The sequence below is a fragment of the Pteropus alecto genome, unplaced genomic scaffold (genome assembly GCF_000325575.1).
Source record: "Pteropus alecto unplaced genomic scaffold, ASM32557v1 scaffold88, whole genome shotgun sequence".
NCBI lineage: Eukaryota > Metazoa > Chordata > Mammalia > Chiroptera > Pteropodidae > Pteropus > Pteropus alecto.
In genome coordinates, this window is record NW_006494611.1 from 18,659,959 (window position 1) to 18,677,492 (window position 17,534).

General features: G+C 38.8%; 1 protein-coding gene across 1 annotated transcript in view; it reads left to right on the forward strand.

Annotated features, from left to right (window-relative positions):
* Window positions 1–7,666: 7,666 nt before the first annotated feature.
* The window catches only part of ASAH2 (N-acylsphingosine amidohydrolase 2), a 59,134-nt gene continuing 49,266 nt past the window's right edge, over window positions 7,667–17,534 (forward strand). The window contains exons 1-3 of the mRNA XM_006926031.1: window positions 7,667–7,793; window positions 10,532–10,755; window positions 12,304–12,453. Coding sequence (XP_006926093.1) covers window positions 7,667–7,793; window positions 10,532–10,755; window positions 12,304–12,453 — 501 coding nt within the window. The remainder of the gene's footprint in view (window positions 7,794–10,531; window positions 10,756–12,303; window positions 12,454–17,534) is intronic.

The following is a 17,534-nucleotide window of genomic DNA, read 5'->3' on the forward strand; positions in this document are numbered from 1 at the left end:
CATTTATTAGCTGGGCTACTTTGATAGTGAAGAACTGTCCTTTATCAATAATTTGGCTTTCCCAAGATACCTTTATGCAGGAAAAGCAGAATTTTTTTATCCTTGATTTTTTGATCCTCCTTTCTCCTTTTTTTTCCTTACCAATTTTCAGTAAAACAAATTAGTTCCCTAGCATCTTTTAAAGTTAATCAGTGAGGTTTTCTTTTAAATATCATTATGACTTCACGGATTTAAACAAATTTGATTTGCGTCAATCTATTGCAGTTATTTTTTTTTAATTGATGCTCAAATTGACCAATTTTTGGCTAGTAAGAATCTCTAGTTCTTTTTGACACAATTCTAGTCATGTCAGCGACTTTCTTGATTTCTGGTATGACAAAAATGTTGCAATTTTAATTCATGTTTTTCCTCTCCCAGAGCTAGACCTAGCCATTTCTTCAAGATTCTCTTTTCCTTTTAGCAAGAAATAGTATTTAGAGACCAAAAAATCTGGGTGGTATATGAAATACTTAATGTTTTAAAAAGTAATTTAATCTCAATTATACCAAGAATAAAGAATGAAGAAGGATGTGACCACAGAACATAAAAAACTCACATCAAGCCACTACCCTGTAGGCATAAGTAAAATATTAGGAGAATTTGTGGTACTAATGATTATTAGGTAATGATTAAGTAATTGGGGTTTGGGGAGAAACATTCTTTTGGCTTGAATACAGTTTGCGGTTATCTCTGGCTGCCTTTACCTTGTGCTTCCTCTGAAAGGATGTTAAGAGGAAGAGAACATGGCTTTGCTTCATCATTTGCTCATGAGGAATGAACATGCAGGCTTACACATCCCCAGTGGCTGCCATGCCAGGGCCCAGGTCAAAGTGATATAGATAGTAAGGGTTTGGTGAAAGGCAAGAGGTCTTGTCTAGAATCTGGAGACTTGGGCTCACATCCTGGAATAACTATTGTTTGATCATTCTCATTTTTTTTTAATAATAATTTTTTTATTTTTCAGTTTTTGTTGGCAACAATACTATATTAGTTTCGGGTTTACAGCATAGTGATTAGACATCTATATAACTCACAAAGTAATCACCCCCAATAAATCTAGTGCCCCTCTGATACCATAAATAGTTATTATAATATTATAATTATATTATAATTGGTTATATTCCTTATTCTATACTTTCTATCTCCATGATTATTTTATAACTACCATTTTGTAGTTCTTAATTCCTTCCCCCCTTTTCACTGATCTCCCCAATCCCCCTCCTATCTGGTAACCCTCAAAATATTCTCTGTATCTATGAGTTTGTTTCTGTTTTTGTTTGTTCGTTTGTTTGTTTTGCTCTTTAGATTCCACATACACGTGCAATAATATGTCATTTGTCTTCCTCTATCTGACTTACTCCACTCAGTACACTATCCTCTAGGCCCATCATGAAATATCTTTTCCATCCCATTACTTTTAGTCTGTGTGTGTCCTTTAATCTGAAGTGAGTCTCTTGTAGGCAGCATATGTAAGGGTCTTGTTTTCTTTTCCATTTAACCACCCTATTTTTTGGTTCAAGCACTTTTTTTTTTTCTTTCGAAGTACTTGTTGATAGATATGTAATTATTGTCATTCTTTATTTAGACTTTTGATACATATTTTTTCTTCTTGAAGAAGTCCCTCCAACATTTCTTGTAATACTGGCTTAATGGTGATGAACAACTTTAGCTTTTTCTTGTCTGGGAAGCTCTTTATCTGTCTTTCGATTCTAAGTGATAGCTTTGCCACGTAGAGTAACCTTGGTTGTAGGTCCTGGGTTTTCATCACCTTTTTGAATATTTTGTGTCAAGCCCTTCTGGTCTGTAAAATTTCTTTTGAGAAATCGGCTAAGATTTGGGAGCTCCCTTGTAGGTAACAATTTGCTTTTCTCTTGCTGCTTTGAAGATTCTCTCTTTGTATTTAAACTTTGGCATTTTAATTATCATGTGGCTTATTGTGTCCTCTTTGGGTTCATCTTGTTTAGGACTCTCTGAACTTCCTAGGGTTGTATGTCTATTTCCTTCACCAGGTTAGGGAAGTTTTCCATCATTATTTCTTCAGATAGGTTTTCAATTTCATGCTCTCTCTCTTCTCCTTCTGGTATTCCTATGATGCAAATGTTGTTACACTTGATGTTGTCCCAGAGGATCTTTAAATTATCCTCATTTTTTTGGATTCATTTTTGTTGCTGTTCTGATTGTGTGTTCTTTGCTACCCCATCCTCTATGTCACTGATTTGATTCTCCTTTTCATCCATTCTGTTGATTCCCTCTAATGTACTCTTCGTCTTAGATATTCTTCATTTTTGACTGGCTCCCTATTATATTTTCAATCTCCATTTTTATGTTTTTTAATCTCTTTGTTAAAGTTCTCACAGAATTCATCTACTCTTCCCCTAAGTTCCTTTGATCATCTTATAACCAGTGTTTTAAATTCTGCATCAGGTATATTGCTTGTCTCCATTTTGGTGAATTCTTTTTCTGGAGCTTTGTTCTATTCTTTCATGTGGGACATGTTTCTTTGTCTCCCCACTTTGGCTGCCTCCCTGTGTTTCTTTCTATGTATTAGGTAGGGCTCTTACGTTGTCTGGTCTTAGTAGAGTGGCTTTATGTAGTAGGTGTGCTGTGGGGACCATTGGCATAGACCTTAGGAGGGGTCTAGCCTCAGGCCAAGTTTAGCCACAGCCTGTGCACCTCCAGGGCCACCTGTTAAGAGTCACCAAGCAATCCACATATGGCTGCCACCTGCATTGGGCTTATAGGTGCCTCGAGGGGCCAAGTCAGAAACTGAGGCTGGCTGTCACTGGTGTGGGGCTCAGGGCTGCTCAACAAAAGGTACAAGGCATGCAGAGGCCAGATGCTGTTTCTTTTGGGTTTTGTGAGCCTTTGAGATATTTTATGAAAGTTCTCAGAAGGAGCCAAGATAGCCAGTATGTGTAGAATAAACCACAGAAAGAAACTTGGGTGGGACCCCAAGTTGGGAGAGGAGGAGTCTCAGGAATCCACTGGACGGAGCAACCTATGTCTGCAGGCTGGGAGGAAGAAGGGCTCAATAAAGGAACAATGGCTTCTGCCTGCACCTCTGTCCAGGGATAAGATGCCCCTCCAGCCTTCGCCATGAAGCCCAACAGCTCAGCATCTCCTCGTATGTCCCTGCCACCCCTCGAGTGTCTGCCCTAGTGCTGGAGCTCAGAGCGAGTGAGTACATCAGTGAGTAAGGCCAGGCATGGACTCTTCAAGAGGAAGATCTCCACTTCCCACAGCCCTCCATCTCACTCAGCTGCACCTTCATTGGTTTTTACATCCAGAGGTTGTGGGGACTTCTCTTCCCAGCAATGGAACCCTGAGTTAGAGACCGCAGTGTGCAGCTGGGACCCCTCACTCCTCAGGTTGGGGAGGTGGCTCTGCAGCCAAGACAGCCCTCCTGATTTTCGATCACCACACGTGGTTGTGGAACCGGGCCATTTCTCATCTCTGCCCTCCTGCAATTTTGAGGTGACCTGTTATTTGAGGTGACCTATTTGTAGGGCTTCTATTCAGCTAGACTTCACAAACTGGTTGCTCTGTAGTTTCGTTATAATTTTGGTGTGGTCACTAGAGGAGGAGTACACAGCCACTACCTCTTATGCCATCTTGAATCTAAATATCAGATAATGCTCACTTTTAATCATCCTTTCCTGTGCCTGTTCCCTCATATGTAAAATGGATAGAGTATGTGTGCTTGAGTGAACATCTTGAGGTGGAGAGTAAAGGACAGTCATCCTTATCTTAGCTAACAGGATTTATCTGAGAGCTATTCAGATAGAAATAAAATATATGTACAAGTTAAAATATTTGCTATAATTATATCTTCCCTTCACCCCAAGGTAGTCTAATTCCTGGCTGTGGAAGACAGCTGTTTTGTTGGGCACCAGAGGTCCCCCGTGGCCCACCATCTTTCCTCCACTGGCTCTACCACAATGCTTAAAATCTCCTTGATTCTTACTCCTTTAGTATTCATGTATGAGTCTTAAAATGTCTGGGAGAAATGATATCTTATGCCATTATCATCTACTAAAACTCTGTTTAAAATTATCTTATCTTACTAGTTGGTGGGTCATGTAGCAGGTCTCAGCGTAAATCATGGCTCCTTAGGGGGAAGAAAATGGTTAGAGAGGTCCGGAAGAGACCACAGGGATACTGTAGAGGCCATCCCACTGTAAGGGAGAAGGGTGGGGAAAGGAAATCCGATGGCAGGTTGTTAGTGGTGTCTGCTTTGACTTTATTTTGGAGAACTACCCTTCCTTCTTTGGATATGGTTTTGTTGGGTCTCTTTAAGTATCCCTTAAGGGAAGGAATAAGTGTATAATCTGAGCATAGCCAATCAGATGCTGTGTTTCAGGAACTGAATTCTGAGTAGGACAACACAAAATTCTGATGTAGTTAGAGGATAGCCATCTCCATTGGTGATGCCCTAAAGAGATTGATCAATGGTTTTTGCTACCTAAATCCACAGAGTTGCCCTGATCTCTGGCCTTCCTAGCCTGAGTCTTCTACCTGTTTTGCTGCCTTCCAGTGAATTTACTTCTCTTACTTTCCCCCTCTCTGCCTTAAGTTAGCTTGATTTGGTCTCTGCTTGACACCAAGCCTTCTAATGTAAATAAACACAATTTGTTTAATACCACAATTTAAACCTGTTTCCTTCTGTAGTAACAGAGAGGTAGCTAAGGTATGTTACTAAATGCTCTATCTGAAGGCACTTATATCTCTAATATCTCTATTTTTTAAATATATGAGTATATTTGGCCTAATTCAGAAGAGAATGCAAATGAAGACCATAAGGAAATACCATTTTTTTTTAACCTGTCGGAATGGCAAGGGGTAAAGAGCCTGAGCTACCCTTTTAGGGCAGTAACAAAGTCTGGAACATGCTGGCACAGCCCCTGTGGGGGCCATTCCAAATACTGAAACAAAATTTTAAATGCACACACCTTTGACCCAAAAATTTTACTTCTAGGAACTTACACTAGAGATGTATCATATAGCCAGATTATTATACAGTCATTAACAAGAACGAGACTATTCTATATGTAGTTACATTCTCCACTACACATTAAGTGAAGAAGATCGGAATTGTACTAGTTGTGTCAAAAATATGTAGAAATATTCATAGAATCATTTTTGGAAAGATTCACAAAAAGTGGGTTATGGTTACCTCTGGAATGGGAATATAGTGGCTGGGAATAAGGTTGGGTGAGGAAGCAGTTCATTCTGTACTGCATTCTTGAACTGAGTGTTGCCTCAGATTTGTTTTCATCATTATGTTAACAAAAGGAGGAGGAATGGACAATGGGGTGCTGGTCTCTCTACAAACTCTTAGAAGCTGATGTGTTCTTCGTCAAACTACTTCCTAGACAGCTTGGATTTACTAGGAAAAAAGGAGGCATTTGGCCTATTTCTTTCTCTCTTTACCTCTTGTGGGCCATTGTTTAACTTTATGCTCTTATATAGAATATATCTTCCTGGAGGAAGTAAAATTATTATTTTTCCCATTATAAAAGTGCCACACTGTTATTACAGAAAATACCGAGTCAAAAGATGAAGACAAAACCTGCCCATAATCTTAACATTTTGCTTTACTTTTAACATTTTGCTTTACTTTTAACATTACTTCTTAACATTTTGCTTTACTTTTTTAGTTTCTATGACCACACCTATATAAATAATGTGTACTTTACACACATGAGGTCATAATGTTTTATAAACTTAAAATAATATTTGGTAATTTTTCATGTATTAAGTTTTTTTCTTTAATGGTTGCATAGCATTCTTGCCCTATTGTATAATCATTATTCACATTCTTAATCTAAAATTCTGCATTCTTTTTGCTCATGAGAATCTAAAAATTAAAATCACTGTTCTATTCTGAAGTTGGTATAATTATTGCCCAATAAGACCCCTAGCCCACCCTAATATCTAATATATATTATTACCTTGTCTTGATTGCTGGTTGAGTGACCAGTGGTAAATAAAACATGTTTTGCTTGTTTGTTTTTTGTGATCAAGCTCATAGACATTGCACAGACTTGTCATGCTGAAGAGCTGTATGAAGGTTGAAATGACCTTTAGCCCAGTTGGCCTTCTGAAACTGCTATCTCAGCGTCAGGCTGTCGCAGGAGAGAGCTTGCACATAAACCTTTCATTATCAATATACTTTAATATCATCTTTGTACCAAGCCCACAAAACTATGATAACGAGAACTCTAACTCTCCTCGACATCACCGTGAAAATCTTTCCTCTGTAGGTTTTAGATAGTGCTGAGAAGTCTTAGCTGAGCAAAGTGCAAGGGGAAAGGAAGCAAAATTCTGGACCATCATTTGCTTTGCTGGACGCAAAAATTCTTCTGAGTAGTTAAATCAGGTAAGAATGCCTGCATTTTCTTGGAGTGGGAGGAAGGGATCTTGAGTCATCCATTGTCTCAGAGAATGTGAGGAAACCTTAAACCTTCATCCCATTTTCTTAGCTTTGGAAAACTATCACAGTCTTGAGGAATGGAGTCTTTGGCATGGTAAAGATGTGGCAAGTGGCTTGCTATTGTGTCATTAGAGCCTCATCATTGACCTTGCAGGATTATGCTAGATTAAATGCAAACCTTTAGGAAATGTAGAATCCTTTAAAATGTAATTACTGCTTTAGCTCTCCAAGGTTCATTTGCCTTCTGAAGGCAGACAAGACATTTGCTTTAACATTCAAATTCAGATTTTAATTATTAATGAGAAATAAATAGTGCTAATGGGTTCAAAGAATTACAAAGAATTGTAATTCTGGCAATGAAACAGAGTAGTAAAACACATGAGTTACTTCACTGAGATCCAATTAAGAAGTGGAAATTCTAATGTTAAATCAAGGGCCATTGCTGATTTGTATAAGGGTCTGGTAGTGGTAATCAGTTCAGCCAAGCAAAACTAGCAAAAACAAAACAAAAAAAAACAAAAACCAAAAACCAAAAAACTTTATCCTCATTGTTATTATTTACTTTTATCCTTTGCTACATGGTTTGTCAACATATGGGATCCTTTTGTTTACTGAAGAGGGAAATTTGACTAATACCTGGCTTGAGACTATAGATACCTCCTTTTCCATGCTATTTTCTTACCAGGTGGTATTTGAAAGTTGGAACGTGGAGTTTTAGGTCAAAGGTATGTTTTTCACCTTTATGTGGACAAAATAATTCTGCTTAGTCCGTGACCACAGAGTACAGCCCTCACTCTAGCCAGCCTTCTCACAAGTGCAAGTAGACCCATAAACAGCATCGTCACCAGGAATGAAAGCAGTAATGATGTAGCCAAAGAATGCAAATAGATTTTAGCTTAGTTGCTAATGTCAAATGATGACTGATGGCTGCCAGATTGAGCGCTGTGCTGAGAAGGATTTAGAACCCCATGTGAACTTTCAAAGAGTGCTGTAAATGATTGGTGTTGTCTGCTACGAGCTTGGGATATGGAACTAGTGGCAAGAGTGTTCCGTACTTGCCTGGTATAGTCTATTCGTATGAAAGGGCTTACAAACTTGGGCAACTTGAAGCACGTGCATTTTAATTTGTGATTCTGTTTTTTTTTTCTGCCTATTCCATATTTCTTCTTCCATTTCTGCTTTTTCTTAGGAGAAATGGCCAAACGTACCTTCTCCACATTAGAAACATTCCTGATTTTCCTCCTTGTGATGATGACGGCAGTCACGGTGGCCCTTCTCAGCCTTTTGTTTGTCACCAGTGGGACCATAGAAAATCACAAAGGCAAGTGTCATTCTCTCTCTTGGATGCTGTTCCTAGGCCTGGAGGACATTTCTTGATTACTGGGGACACTAAGACAAGAAAGAATGTTTGCTGAGAATGCTTATAATAAGACAATTTATAAGTACTTAAGTTGCCTAGGATAGCCACCTAACTTTTACATTAATTGCTCTTTCTGCATTGACAGCAATTTTTATCAAGTTTACCTTTGCCCCCAACATTAATAGTATCTGACATGCTTTTTTTGTCTTTTACTTTTCCACTGTTATTAGCACAGTTCAGGATTCTTCAAGGCACAGTAATGTGAGATTTGGCCCCAAGCCTCTTCTCTTTCTCTTGATCTCTTTTTGGCATCTTCTTCTCATGGGGGCAAAAGGAGAATGGAAGAGCCACTGTATATCAATTAGTCTTTAAGAAGACTTAGAGAAGGAAGTCTTGAGTTCAAATCCTGATGAGGGCCAATCAAGTTCTGTTAATGAGGTGGAGTAGGGAGGTGAACTGAGATAGTTTTCATGAGGAGGGTCCATAGTCCCTCCTGATTGCCAGCTGTTTGTTCTTATAATATCATATGGACCTACATCTCCTGAGTTTTCAAGAGATGGTAGAAATTGGGATGATTTTATTTTTAATGTTAGAAATGATTTAGTTTTTGAAACTCTCTAGGCCCATGCATGAGTCTTTGATGGAGCTTCTACTTTGGTGTTAGGTTATATACCAGTTAAACCAGTTGAGAATTGGAGATTGAATGCCTTGACTACAGCAAAGGGAGGGCTGGCCTCAGGCCAAATGGAGAAGGAGACAGCATTTCTTCACTTCAGTTTTCTCTTTTGTGGCCTTTTCTCTTTTCCAGTATATTCTCTATCATGTCCCTGTGCTTTGAATTCTCTGCAAACCCCAGAGGAACAGAGACCTTCTGTGCCAGCAGCGAGCAGAGCAGAGTCTTGGACTGCTAGAAATGAAAGAATTTATAGGACTTATTTAGTTCTAGCTCTTAAAATGAGAAAATACAGAGACTGAGACTCAGGGAGATTATCAACAAGTACAGTAACTGTTCTCATGGTAGAAGCTGCTGTTTATTGAAGGGTTAGTATGTGTCAAGCATGGTGGTCGGGAGTCTATATAATTTTTTCATTTAAGTCTCCTAAAACTTCTGTGAAGGTAGGTGTTAGTACCATTTTACAGATGTGGAAGCTGAGATTCTAAAATTGCAAAGAGCTTGCCCATGGCTATGTGACTAAGTTTTGCTTTGGTCGGCACCACATTCCTATGATGGTTATCAATGAGGCACTAACAAGGGTGTCTGCTTCTTTCCTTGCAATACGAGATGTCTTGTAGAAAATATGGGCTTGGGGATGGAAGACGGGGATTCTAACTCCATCTGAGAGTGGTTGAAAGATCATGAGATTCTGAGTCGAATGATCTGCTTTGGGCACCTGATTAATCGTATGCTTCCCATGAAATCTTGGTTGAACTCACTTCTCTCGGCTTTCATATTGTCATATGTAAAACTGAGGATATTAGACTAGGTAATCTCTAAGATTTTTGAGCTGTAAAATTCTAGGATTCCAGAACAAGTTTGCTGTTAATCTCTCACTTAAGTACTTCCTGACCACTAATGCCTTGTGACACTGACATTTGCTGCTTTGGCCACCCTTAGCTGTTGCCTATAGTAGAAACAAACAAACAAGTAAAATGTATAAGTATGATGTCTAAATATGTAAATAAAACCAAAGCCATAAGCCAGCCATTGCTCTAAAATTTTAATATGCATTAACATATTGTTCAAAACAACCCTAGGAGGTAGGGTATTATTATTATTATCTCCATTTTATTGGTGAGAAAAATGGGGTGAAATAACCTAAGTAATTTGTTCAACTAATAATTGGCAAAATCAATTTTCAAACCCAGGTTGTTTGTTTCTGGCACCTGCCCTCTTAGACTCTATGCCATTCTGCTTCCCTGGTACGTGTGTGTGTATGTCTCTCTCTCTCTCTCTCTCTCTCTCTCTGTGTGTGTGTGTGTGTGTGTGTGTGTGTGTGTGTGTGTGTGTGTGTTTGAGATAGTAATAAAGAACACAGTGTGTACATGCACATATATATATAGTGGTATGAAAATTATTAACAAAAGGTAGAACTATGTCAACAAGTATACAATGATCTAGGTTGCATTAAGAATAAAAGTCTTTTAAAAATGTTTTGAGAAGGTTGAGGAGGATTCGAGCAGGGTAGAAACAACTGAGGTGGCATCCTGGAGATGAGGGATTGAGATGGATCTGGATGTGGTGGAAATGAACCAACTCTAAAGTGGGTAGTGGAGATTGGTTGGTGGAGCAGAAAGGAGTGGGGTCTCTGAATGGAGAGAATGGTAGAAACAAATTTCAAGAGTCTGGATTTAGTAGTCTATGTGCCAGGAACCTGGCACCTGATTTGTTTGGCTGGTGTGGACGTGCACAGTGAATGAATGAAGGGCTATGAGTTTGACAAGGAATGACTTGTGAAAAGAAGCTGAAGAGGGACATTTGATGGAGGCCTTGATTGTTTGGCTGAAGCATCTCTAGCTCAAGAAAAAGATTCTCCTGAGGATTGATATAAAACAAGTTTCTGAGGTAATTCTCATATTTATTATATACAAGAGAGTATGCAAAGATTTTTTTTTTCTTTAAGAAACTGAATGTATGTGTTTTAATTGATGCCAACAAATAAGTGGGCTGAATTGTTGTTTCTCAAATATTCTGTTTTTAGATTCAGGTTTTCCAGCAACCCAGGGACCTCTGGCCACCCAGATCTCTTCAGCCAATCAGGGCTCTACAGCCTTTCAAGGCTCAACACTCACCCAGGAACCCACGACCATCCAAATGTCTCCCATGATGACGACCCCTGAGCCGCCTCTATTTCAGAACTTTACTGGCTACCATATTGGTGTTGGGCGAGCTGACTGCACAGGACAAGTAGGCGATATCAATTTGGTAGGTAAATAATGGGTTCCTCAAAGAGGCTGCGAAACAAATAATTTTATTATTTTTCATCCTGCATTTATTCCTGATTATTACATCATCATCTTTTCACTTTTGTATTGACTTCACTGCTGTATAACATTGTAAATACTGTACTATGAGGAAGAAGGGAACTTTTGCTCAATCACAACTCTCTTGTGTGGACTCACCGTTGCCGTATATGACAGTTTTGTTTTGTTTTGTTTTGTTTTTTTCAAGAGAAGCCAGAAAATCTCTGGATTGAAGATCTGAAGATTAAAATCTCTTGACTGTAAAACGTAGGCAACTCTAGTTGGTTAAAACTGGAAACCTGGCATGGGCCAACACTGTGTAAGCCAAGTAAAACCCTTCAATTGTAGGTGTGGCTTATTGGCTGCTAGCATCGACTTCTTGGCTATGACAGTGGCAATATTTATATCAGCCCTTCCCTAGGAATCCAGAGCATAAAATCGTCTGATGGGATTGTCTGCCTCCTGCCAAATAATCTTTAGATTCTAGGCATTACAGCTGACCATTGAACATTGCAGGGGTTAGGAGTGCAGATCCCTGTGCAGTCGAAAATTCCTATGTAACTTTTGACTCCCTGAAACCTTAACTACAGTAGGCACTTCACATCCACAGATTTAATAAAACAGTCTCTTTGATTTGCGGTTGCAAATGTAAAAACACTGTTTTTGATCCACGGTTGGTTGAATAAGTGGATGCAAAACCTGTGGATACAAAGGGCTGACTGCATTTATTGAAAAAAATCCATGTGTAAATGGACCTGGATATTTCAAACTTATGTTGTTTAAGGGTCAGTCGTATTCCCTGGTCTCTGTTCTGAAAAGTGACTCTGGAATGTAAACTATAAATAAACTCTCGCATGAGATAAAGCAAGCAGTAGGGGGAACATTCTGAAGACCTGGCTATACTTTAAGCGTGAGTTTTATGACATGGTGAGAGAAGGGGCTTGGGATAGGTGTGTTTGATCTGAGTTGGTTTCAGAGAGGACAATGTGGGAAAAGCCAGGTTGAGGTGCCCCTCAGTAAAATTACTTAATTAAAAAGAAATCATTTTCTTCAGAAAAAAAAAAAATCACACATTAACAACCAAAGCGAGGGAGGCTTCAATCTTCAAAATGTTTCCAGGCAATGTGGATGGTGGGAGAGGAACTATTTCCTTGTGTAGTATCTTAGGTAGGAGAAAAGGTTTTGTTTCAAAAAACAGACAAGCCCTGAAAGGTCTCCAGAGTAGTAATGAAATTCTGAGCCAGACTGGCTCCTTCCTTGACTACAGGTCAGTGAATAGCTTCTGCAGAGCTGATCACTACCTTGCTTTTATATTTTTCTACATAGAAGAGTAAAGCCTCTTTTATGATGTTGGCTTTATTCTTGAAAACACATATATTATCTCACTTAGAGCTACAGTGCCATGTGGCTTGTTTGTCCTTCCTAAGTAGTGTCTTCTCGTATGATTGAGGCTGCTTCCCAGTAGCAGGGGAGTGAGATGAAGTGGCTCTGATCTTCTCTTCCTCTTTAGATGGGCTACGGCAAAAGTGGCCAGAATGCACAGGGCCTCCTTACCAGGCTGTACAGTCGTGCTTTCATCATGGCAGAACCCGATGGGTCAAATCGAATGGTGTTTGTCAGCATCGACATAGGCATGGTATCCCAACGACTGAGGCTGGAGGTAAGCGATTAATGTGAAAAAGAAATGTCATAATTTAAAATAAAGCTCTGGGTAATGATGACAGCAATTAAGCCCTCTTGGTTTCTCATACAGTAAGTTTCTACTACCCTCAACATTATAAGCTCTTGACGATCCAAAAGACAATCATATGAAGAGACTGATCCTTATTTTTCCATTCTAAGTCATTTTGGTCAAACTTTGCTCTCAGTTCGGCTGATAGCTCACCATCATTATTAATGCTAATTTTCTTGAAAGTTTATTATGTTCCAGGTGACCCTCACTCTTCCTGTACATTCTCTCCTCTACTCTTCCTTGTTAGAATCCCGAGAATGCCAGTTAATCAGTAACCCTTCCCTCAGGTTTTTAGACAACTGAGAATAGATGCAAAGAACCAGATGAAAATTAAAATACTACACTGATGAGATTGAACATAAATTGCTGAAGTTGGATGATAGGCCCATGGGAGTTCCATTATAATTGTCTTATTATTTTTGTTTATGTTTGAAAATTTCATAATAAAATTTAAAAAGAATACATCCACTTTCTTAATCTTTAAGCTGTATTGTAGAATATGGCAGATTCTTCCATAATTTTTTCCAAACTTAGATCTTGTTATTCACTTGTGGATCCATTTGAACTTAGCAGAAAGATGCATGGGAAGGGCGGAGGTCCTGAGCTACCTGAAACTTGTAGATAGAAAGGTAGAGATGGAGAGATAGAGAAGGAGAGAGGCGGAGTGGGGAGAAGAAGAGGGAAAGAAGTGGAGGAGAGGGGAGGGGAGGAGAAAGAAGAGAAAGGAAGAAGAAGGAAGGGAAGGGAACGGAAGGGAGGATAGAAATAGAGGGATAGACATGGGCTTCCACGTCTATCTCTCTAAGCCAATTTCTAGGCCTTGACCCAGTTATATTTTCTGTATCAGATCAGGTCACAGAAGGAGAATGTGCACTCTTAATGTCTGCTTTCATACTCATGAATGTGAGAAAGAAAAGACTGGAATACCCAGAACAGTGACCATTAATGTCCATTATTCAGTGTCATGTTAATCTCACCTATTAAACACTGTATAAGGGTCCAGCAAGAGGGGTGACAGGACAGCCTAAAAGTGTTTCTCCAATGTCACTCCCTCTTGAGGGGTGGGTAGTGGAATGGAAGCCTCTTCCATTTATGGAAAGAGGAGCAGGGAATTAAATATCTTCCTCACCCCTACACTTACGACAAAACTGAAGTGGGTCTGTTATTCTTGTTGTATGGATAAGGAAACTGAGTCTTAAAGAAGATAATTGACTTTTCCAAATTCAAACAGTTAGTGAATGGTAAAGCTTGGTTCTGAATACATCTATACCTGGTCCCAGACCCCATATTCTTAAAAGTGACATCCTATTATCTTAGAGGGAAAAACGCATTGATAACCTGCTTTTCGCAAGGCACTTCGCTAGTTATTTCAGAGGACACACAACTAAATGAGTCATAATCCATGTCCCCTGTGATCTCACTACCTAGTTGGGGGATAGGAGAAAGGACTATAACAGAAATACGCAAATAACTATAATTCACTGAAGTAAAGCACGGTGGTGAATTAGTTATCTATTACTGAGTAACAAATAGCCCCAAACTATAGTTGCTTCAGACAACAAACATCCATTATCTCACACAGTCTGTAGGTCAAGAACTCAGGAGTAGCTTAGCAGAGGAGTTCTGGCTTAGGATATCTTGAAATCAAGGTGTCAGTAAAGACTAAAGTCATCTGAAGGCTTGACTGGGGCTGGAAATTTCACTTTCCAGAAGATTCACTTATGAGGCTGTTGGCAGAAGTCCTCATTTCCCCACTTTTCATATCTTCATGACAGAGCAACTGGCTTCCCTCAGTGTGAGTAATTCCAGAGAAAGATCAGGAAAGAAGCCACAGTGCTTTTTTAACTCTGGCTCAGAAGTTGCACACCATCACTTTCACCCAGTTCTAGTCACTGGAAGCAAGTCACTAAGTCCATTTCACACTCAGAGGTAGCAAAGGTAAGCTTCTCGAAAGCAGGAATATCAAAGGGCTTGTGGACATACAATCTTTTAAATACACCACAGAGGGTTTCAAGAAATGGAAATTAGGGGAAAATTTCAAAGGGAAAGTGACACTTGAATGGGAAGAATTTTAAATGGTTAACATGGAGAAGGAAAGCTATCGAATGAGGGGACAGCATGAACACAGAGGCATGAAGGAGGAATGCAGACTCTTCTCTGAAGGGACAGAGATTAGCTCTATTCGGACATATGTAGGTATATAATTAAAGATGTACCTGGAAGGCATGTTGGTCATAATTGTGGAGGTCCTGGGATGCTTGGTTGTTTTTTAGTTCTGTAGGTGATGTGGATTCTTAGAAAACTTTCAAATGGAAAAGTGATGCAAATACAATTTTGCTTTAGGATGATTAGTCAGGCAGTAACATTTGAAGTGGATTGGAATAGACTAGAACTAGAGGTGAGGACACACAGATTGACAGATCCTTTAAATTAAGATCACTCTATTGGTGAGGGTCCAGTTGGGAAAACAGTAATCACACTAGGCACTTCGGATAGAGGGGTTTTACCAGGTGTTAGAAGGTCAGGGTTGCCGGAAAATTGTTAAGTTTGTCTGGCAATTTCCCCTGCATCAAGTAAGGCTGGCACAAAAGTCCTAAACCAAAGGGGTCGCAGTGAGACTACATGGTGGTAAGAGGTCAAATAGAATGCTAATGAGATTTGGGAATGAATAGGCATAAAGCTAACACTTGACATAGTCCCCATGATGAGTCAGGCACTGTTCTCTCTATATAATTAGTATATTATATCCATATGTATTAATTAAACTAGTCCTCCCAACAACTGTATAAAGGAGGTAATATTATTATGTCATTTGACAGATTAGGAAACTGAATTACAAAGGACGAAGTAACTTGTCCAAGGTTACACAGTTAGGAACTATCGGAGAGGAGATTCAAACATCTTGGTGCTAGAGCTCATGCTCATTACCATTGCACTATACTGTTTTTCTGAGGAATCAGAGATGGTTCTGACTGGGAAATGGTGGTGTCATTAGTAGAAATAGGAGAGTCAAAAGGTAGACTTTGAGGGTGAAGTGTTTAGGGGAGAAAGGTTTAATGTGTTAGGTTGTAGATGCTATCAAGTCAATAGTGGGCACTATTTAACCATTTCTTCCTATTTTTATCTCTTCATGCAATCCAAGACCCAGCAGGAAGGCTTTTAAATGAACCCACTTAGTTATCCCAAGTTAACCCAAGGGATAGTGTGAAAAATAAATGTAGCTGAACAAGTGCCATTGTTAAGCTTACTTTTAACACCTGGTTTTAGGCAGATTCTCAGTCTTGGCTTTAAGATTGATGAAATTTCCGGCATGGAATAAAGATTAAGGAATGATCTTTGAGCAGAGAGGCAGAGCAGGAAAACAGAATGACTTTTCTGCTCTTTTCTATGTCATGCTCCCAAGAGTGTCAGTAATAGGAAATGGAATGGGAATTGAATACAAAGAAGTGAGCTGTAGACATTAATGTAACTTCTTTGCTCTATGTTAAAATACCCCTACTTTCATGAAGTAGAAAACATGTTATTTATAATGGCTATTTGCAGGCATTGGTATTAGATGATTTTTAAATTTATTTTTCTTTTCTTTTCCCTGGAAATTCCATGTGCCTTATTTTATATCAGAGATTGTAGTTTAGGATAAAATTTCTGAGTGGTTTTAATTGTTTTCTTTTGTTTTAAAATTCAGTATTCATAATTTCTATCTTTTTAAGAGCTTGATTCTTGAATAAACCTGAAGAAATACATTTAACTCTAAAATCCTAACATTATAATTTTTTATGAATAAAAATGGGGTAAGATTAGGGGAGCTTTAAAATGGACCAGCAGTTCTTTTTTTCACTACCTTGTTTTGGCTATAGAATTGTAAGAATAGCTTTTGACTTTAGTTAAGCTTTCATGGTGTCTTTTCATTGACCACTCCTCCTTCTTACAGATATTTTTTCTTCATGAATTTAGTAGTTACTGTGTGGAAGAATATGTAAGAGTGATGACAAGTTGGGGCTGGAGTTAGGGTCAAACAAAAGGAACATGAAAATTTACTGGGATGGAAAATGTGTGTTACTTGGTCAGAGGGCTGCTGGGTTATATCATATTTCCTTTCCACATTTACCTGGCATCACAAGATTGCTTCTCCATGTGGCCTTAGTAACCTAGCAATTGACATTTGGATCATAGAGAGGTTAATGAGGTAAGATAATTTGTAAGATTGTCTTCCTGATTCAGTGATCACATAACTAGAATGAGGGTGTGTAGCTCTCCGCCTAAAATAGAAGAGATTGAATAGATGTTTTACATATGTTAAGTATATAGCATCCAAATTGCTGCTAACTCTTACATACCAGTGTGCTGAAACCAGCTTGTACCAGCCCATGTGAGCTGTTAAATATTCAGGAACTTTGTGAGCTAGTTGTTAAACTTTTGGTAGCTTGAAATTGACTATGGTGGGAGTTTTTACCCCACAGAAATTGGCAGACAATACAAATAAGGGCTTTTTTTTTTTTTTTTCAAAGAGACCATTTATCAGCATACTGCTGCCTACGCCATAGTCAAGATAGACCGCACTACTAATCGAAAAAGGCACTCTGTTTTGTTAAGCCCAGATTTGGATTCTCAACAAACTGCTCCTGAGAACAACTGCCAATAAATAGGACTGAGTACATGAGATATAAAGTATTTGCCATCTCTGCCATAAATGAGCTTTCCTTGTCGTCCCTGGTATTAGGTGACGGTATATTACATTGAGGGAGGCTGCTTTGGGTTTGACACTTTTGCTGATTTCAATCATTTTTGACATAAAAAATTTCACAAGAAGCCAAAATAATTACCAAACATTAGATTGTTGCTAGTTCAAGCATAATCAGAATAGGTTATGCATTTGGATGTTAAATGATTAATTAATTCAATAAATATTTACCAAGTCCCTTTGTATTAGTCATGCATTGCTGTACAACAAGCCATCCGGAAAACTCAGTTGTTTAAGGCAACAATAATCATGTATCAGGATTTCAGTG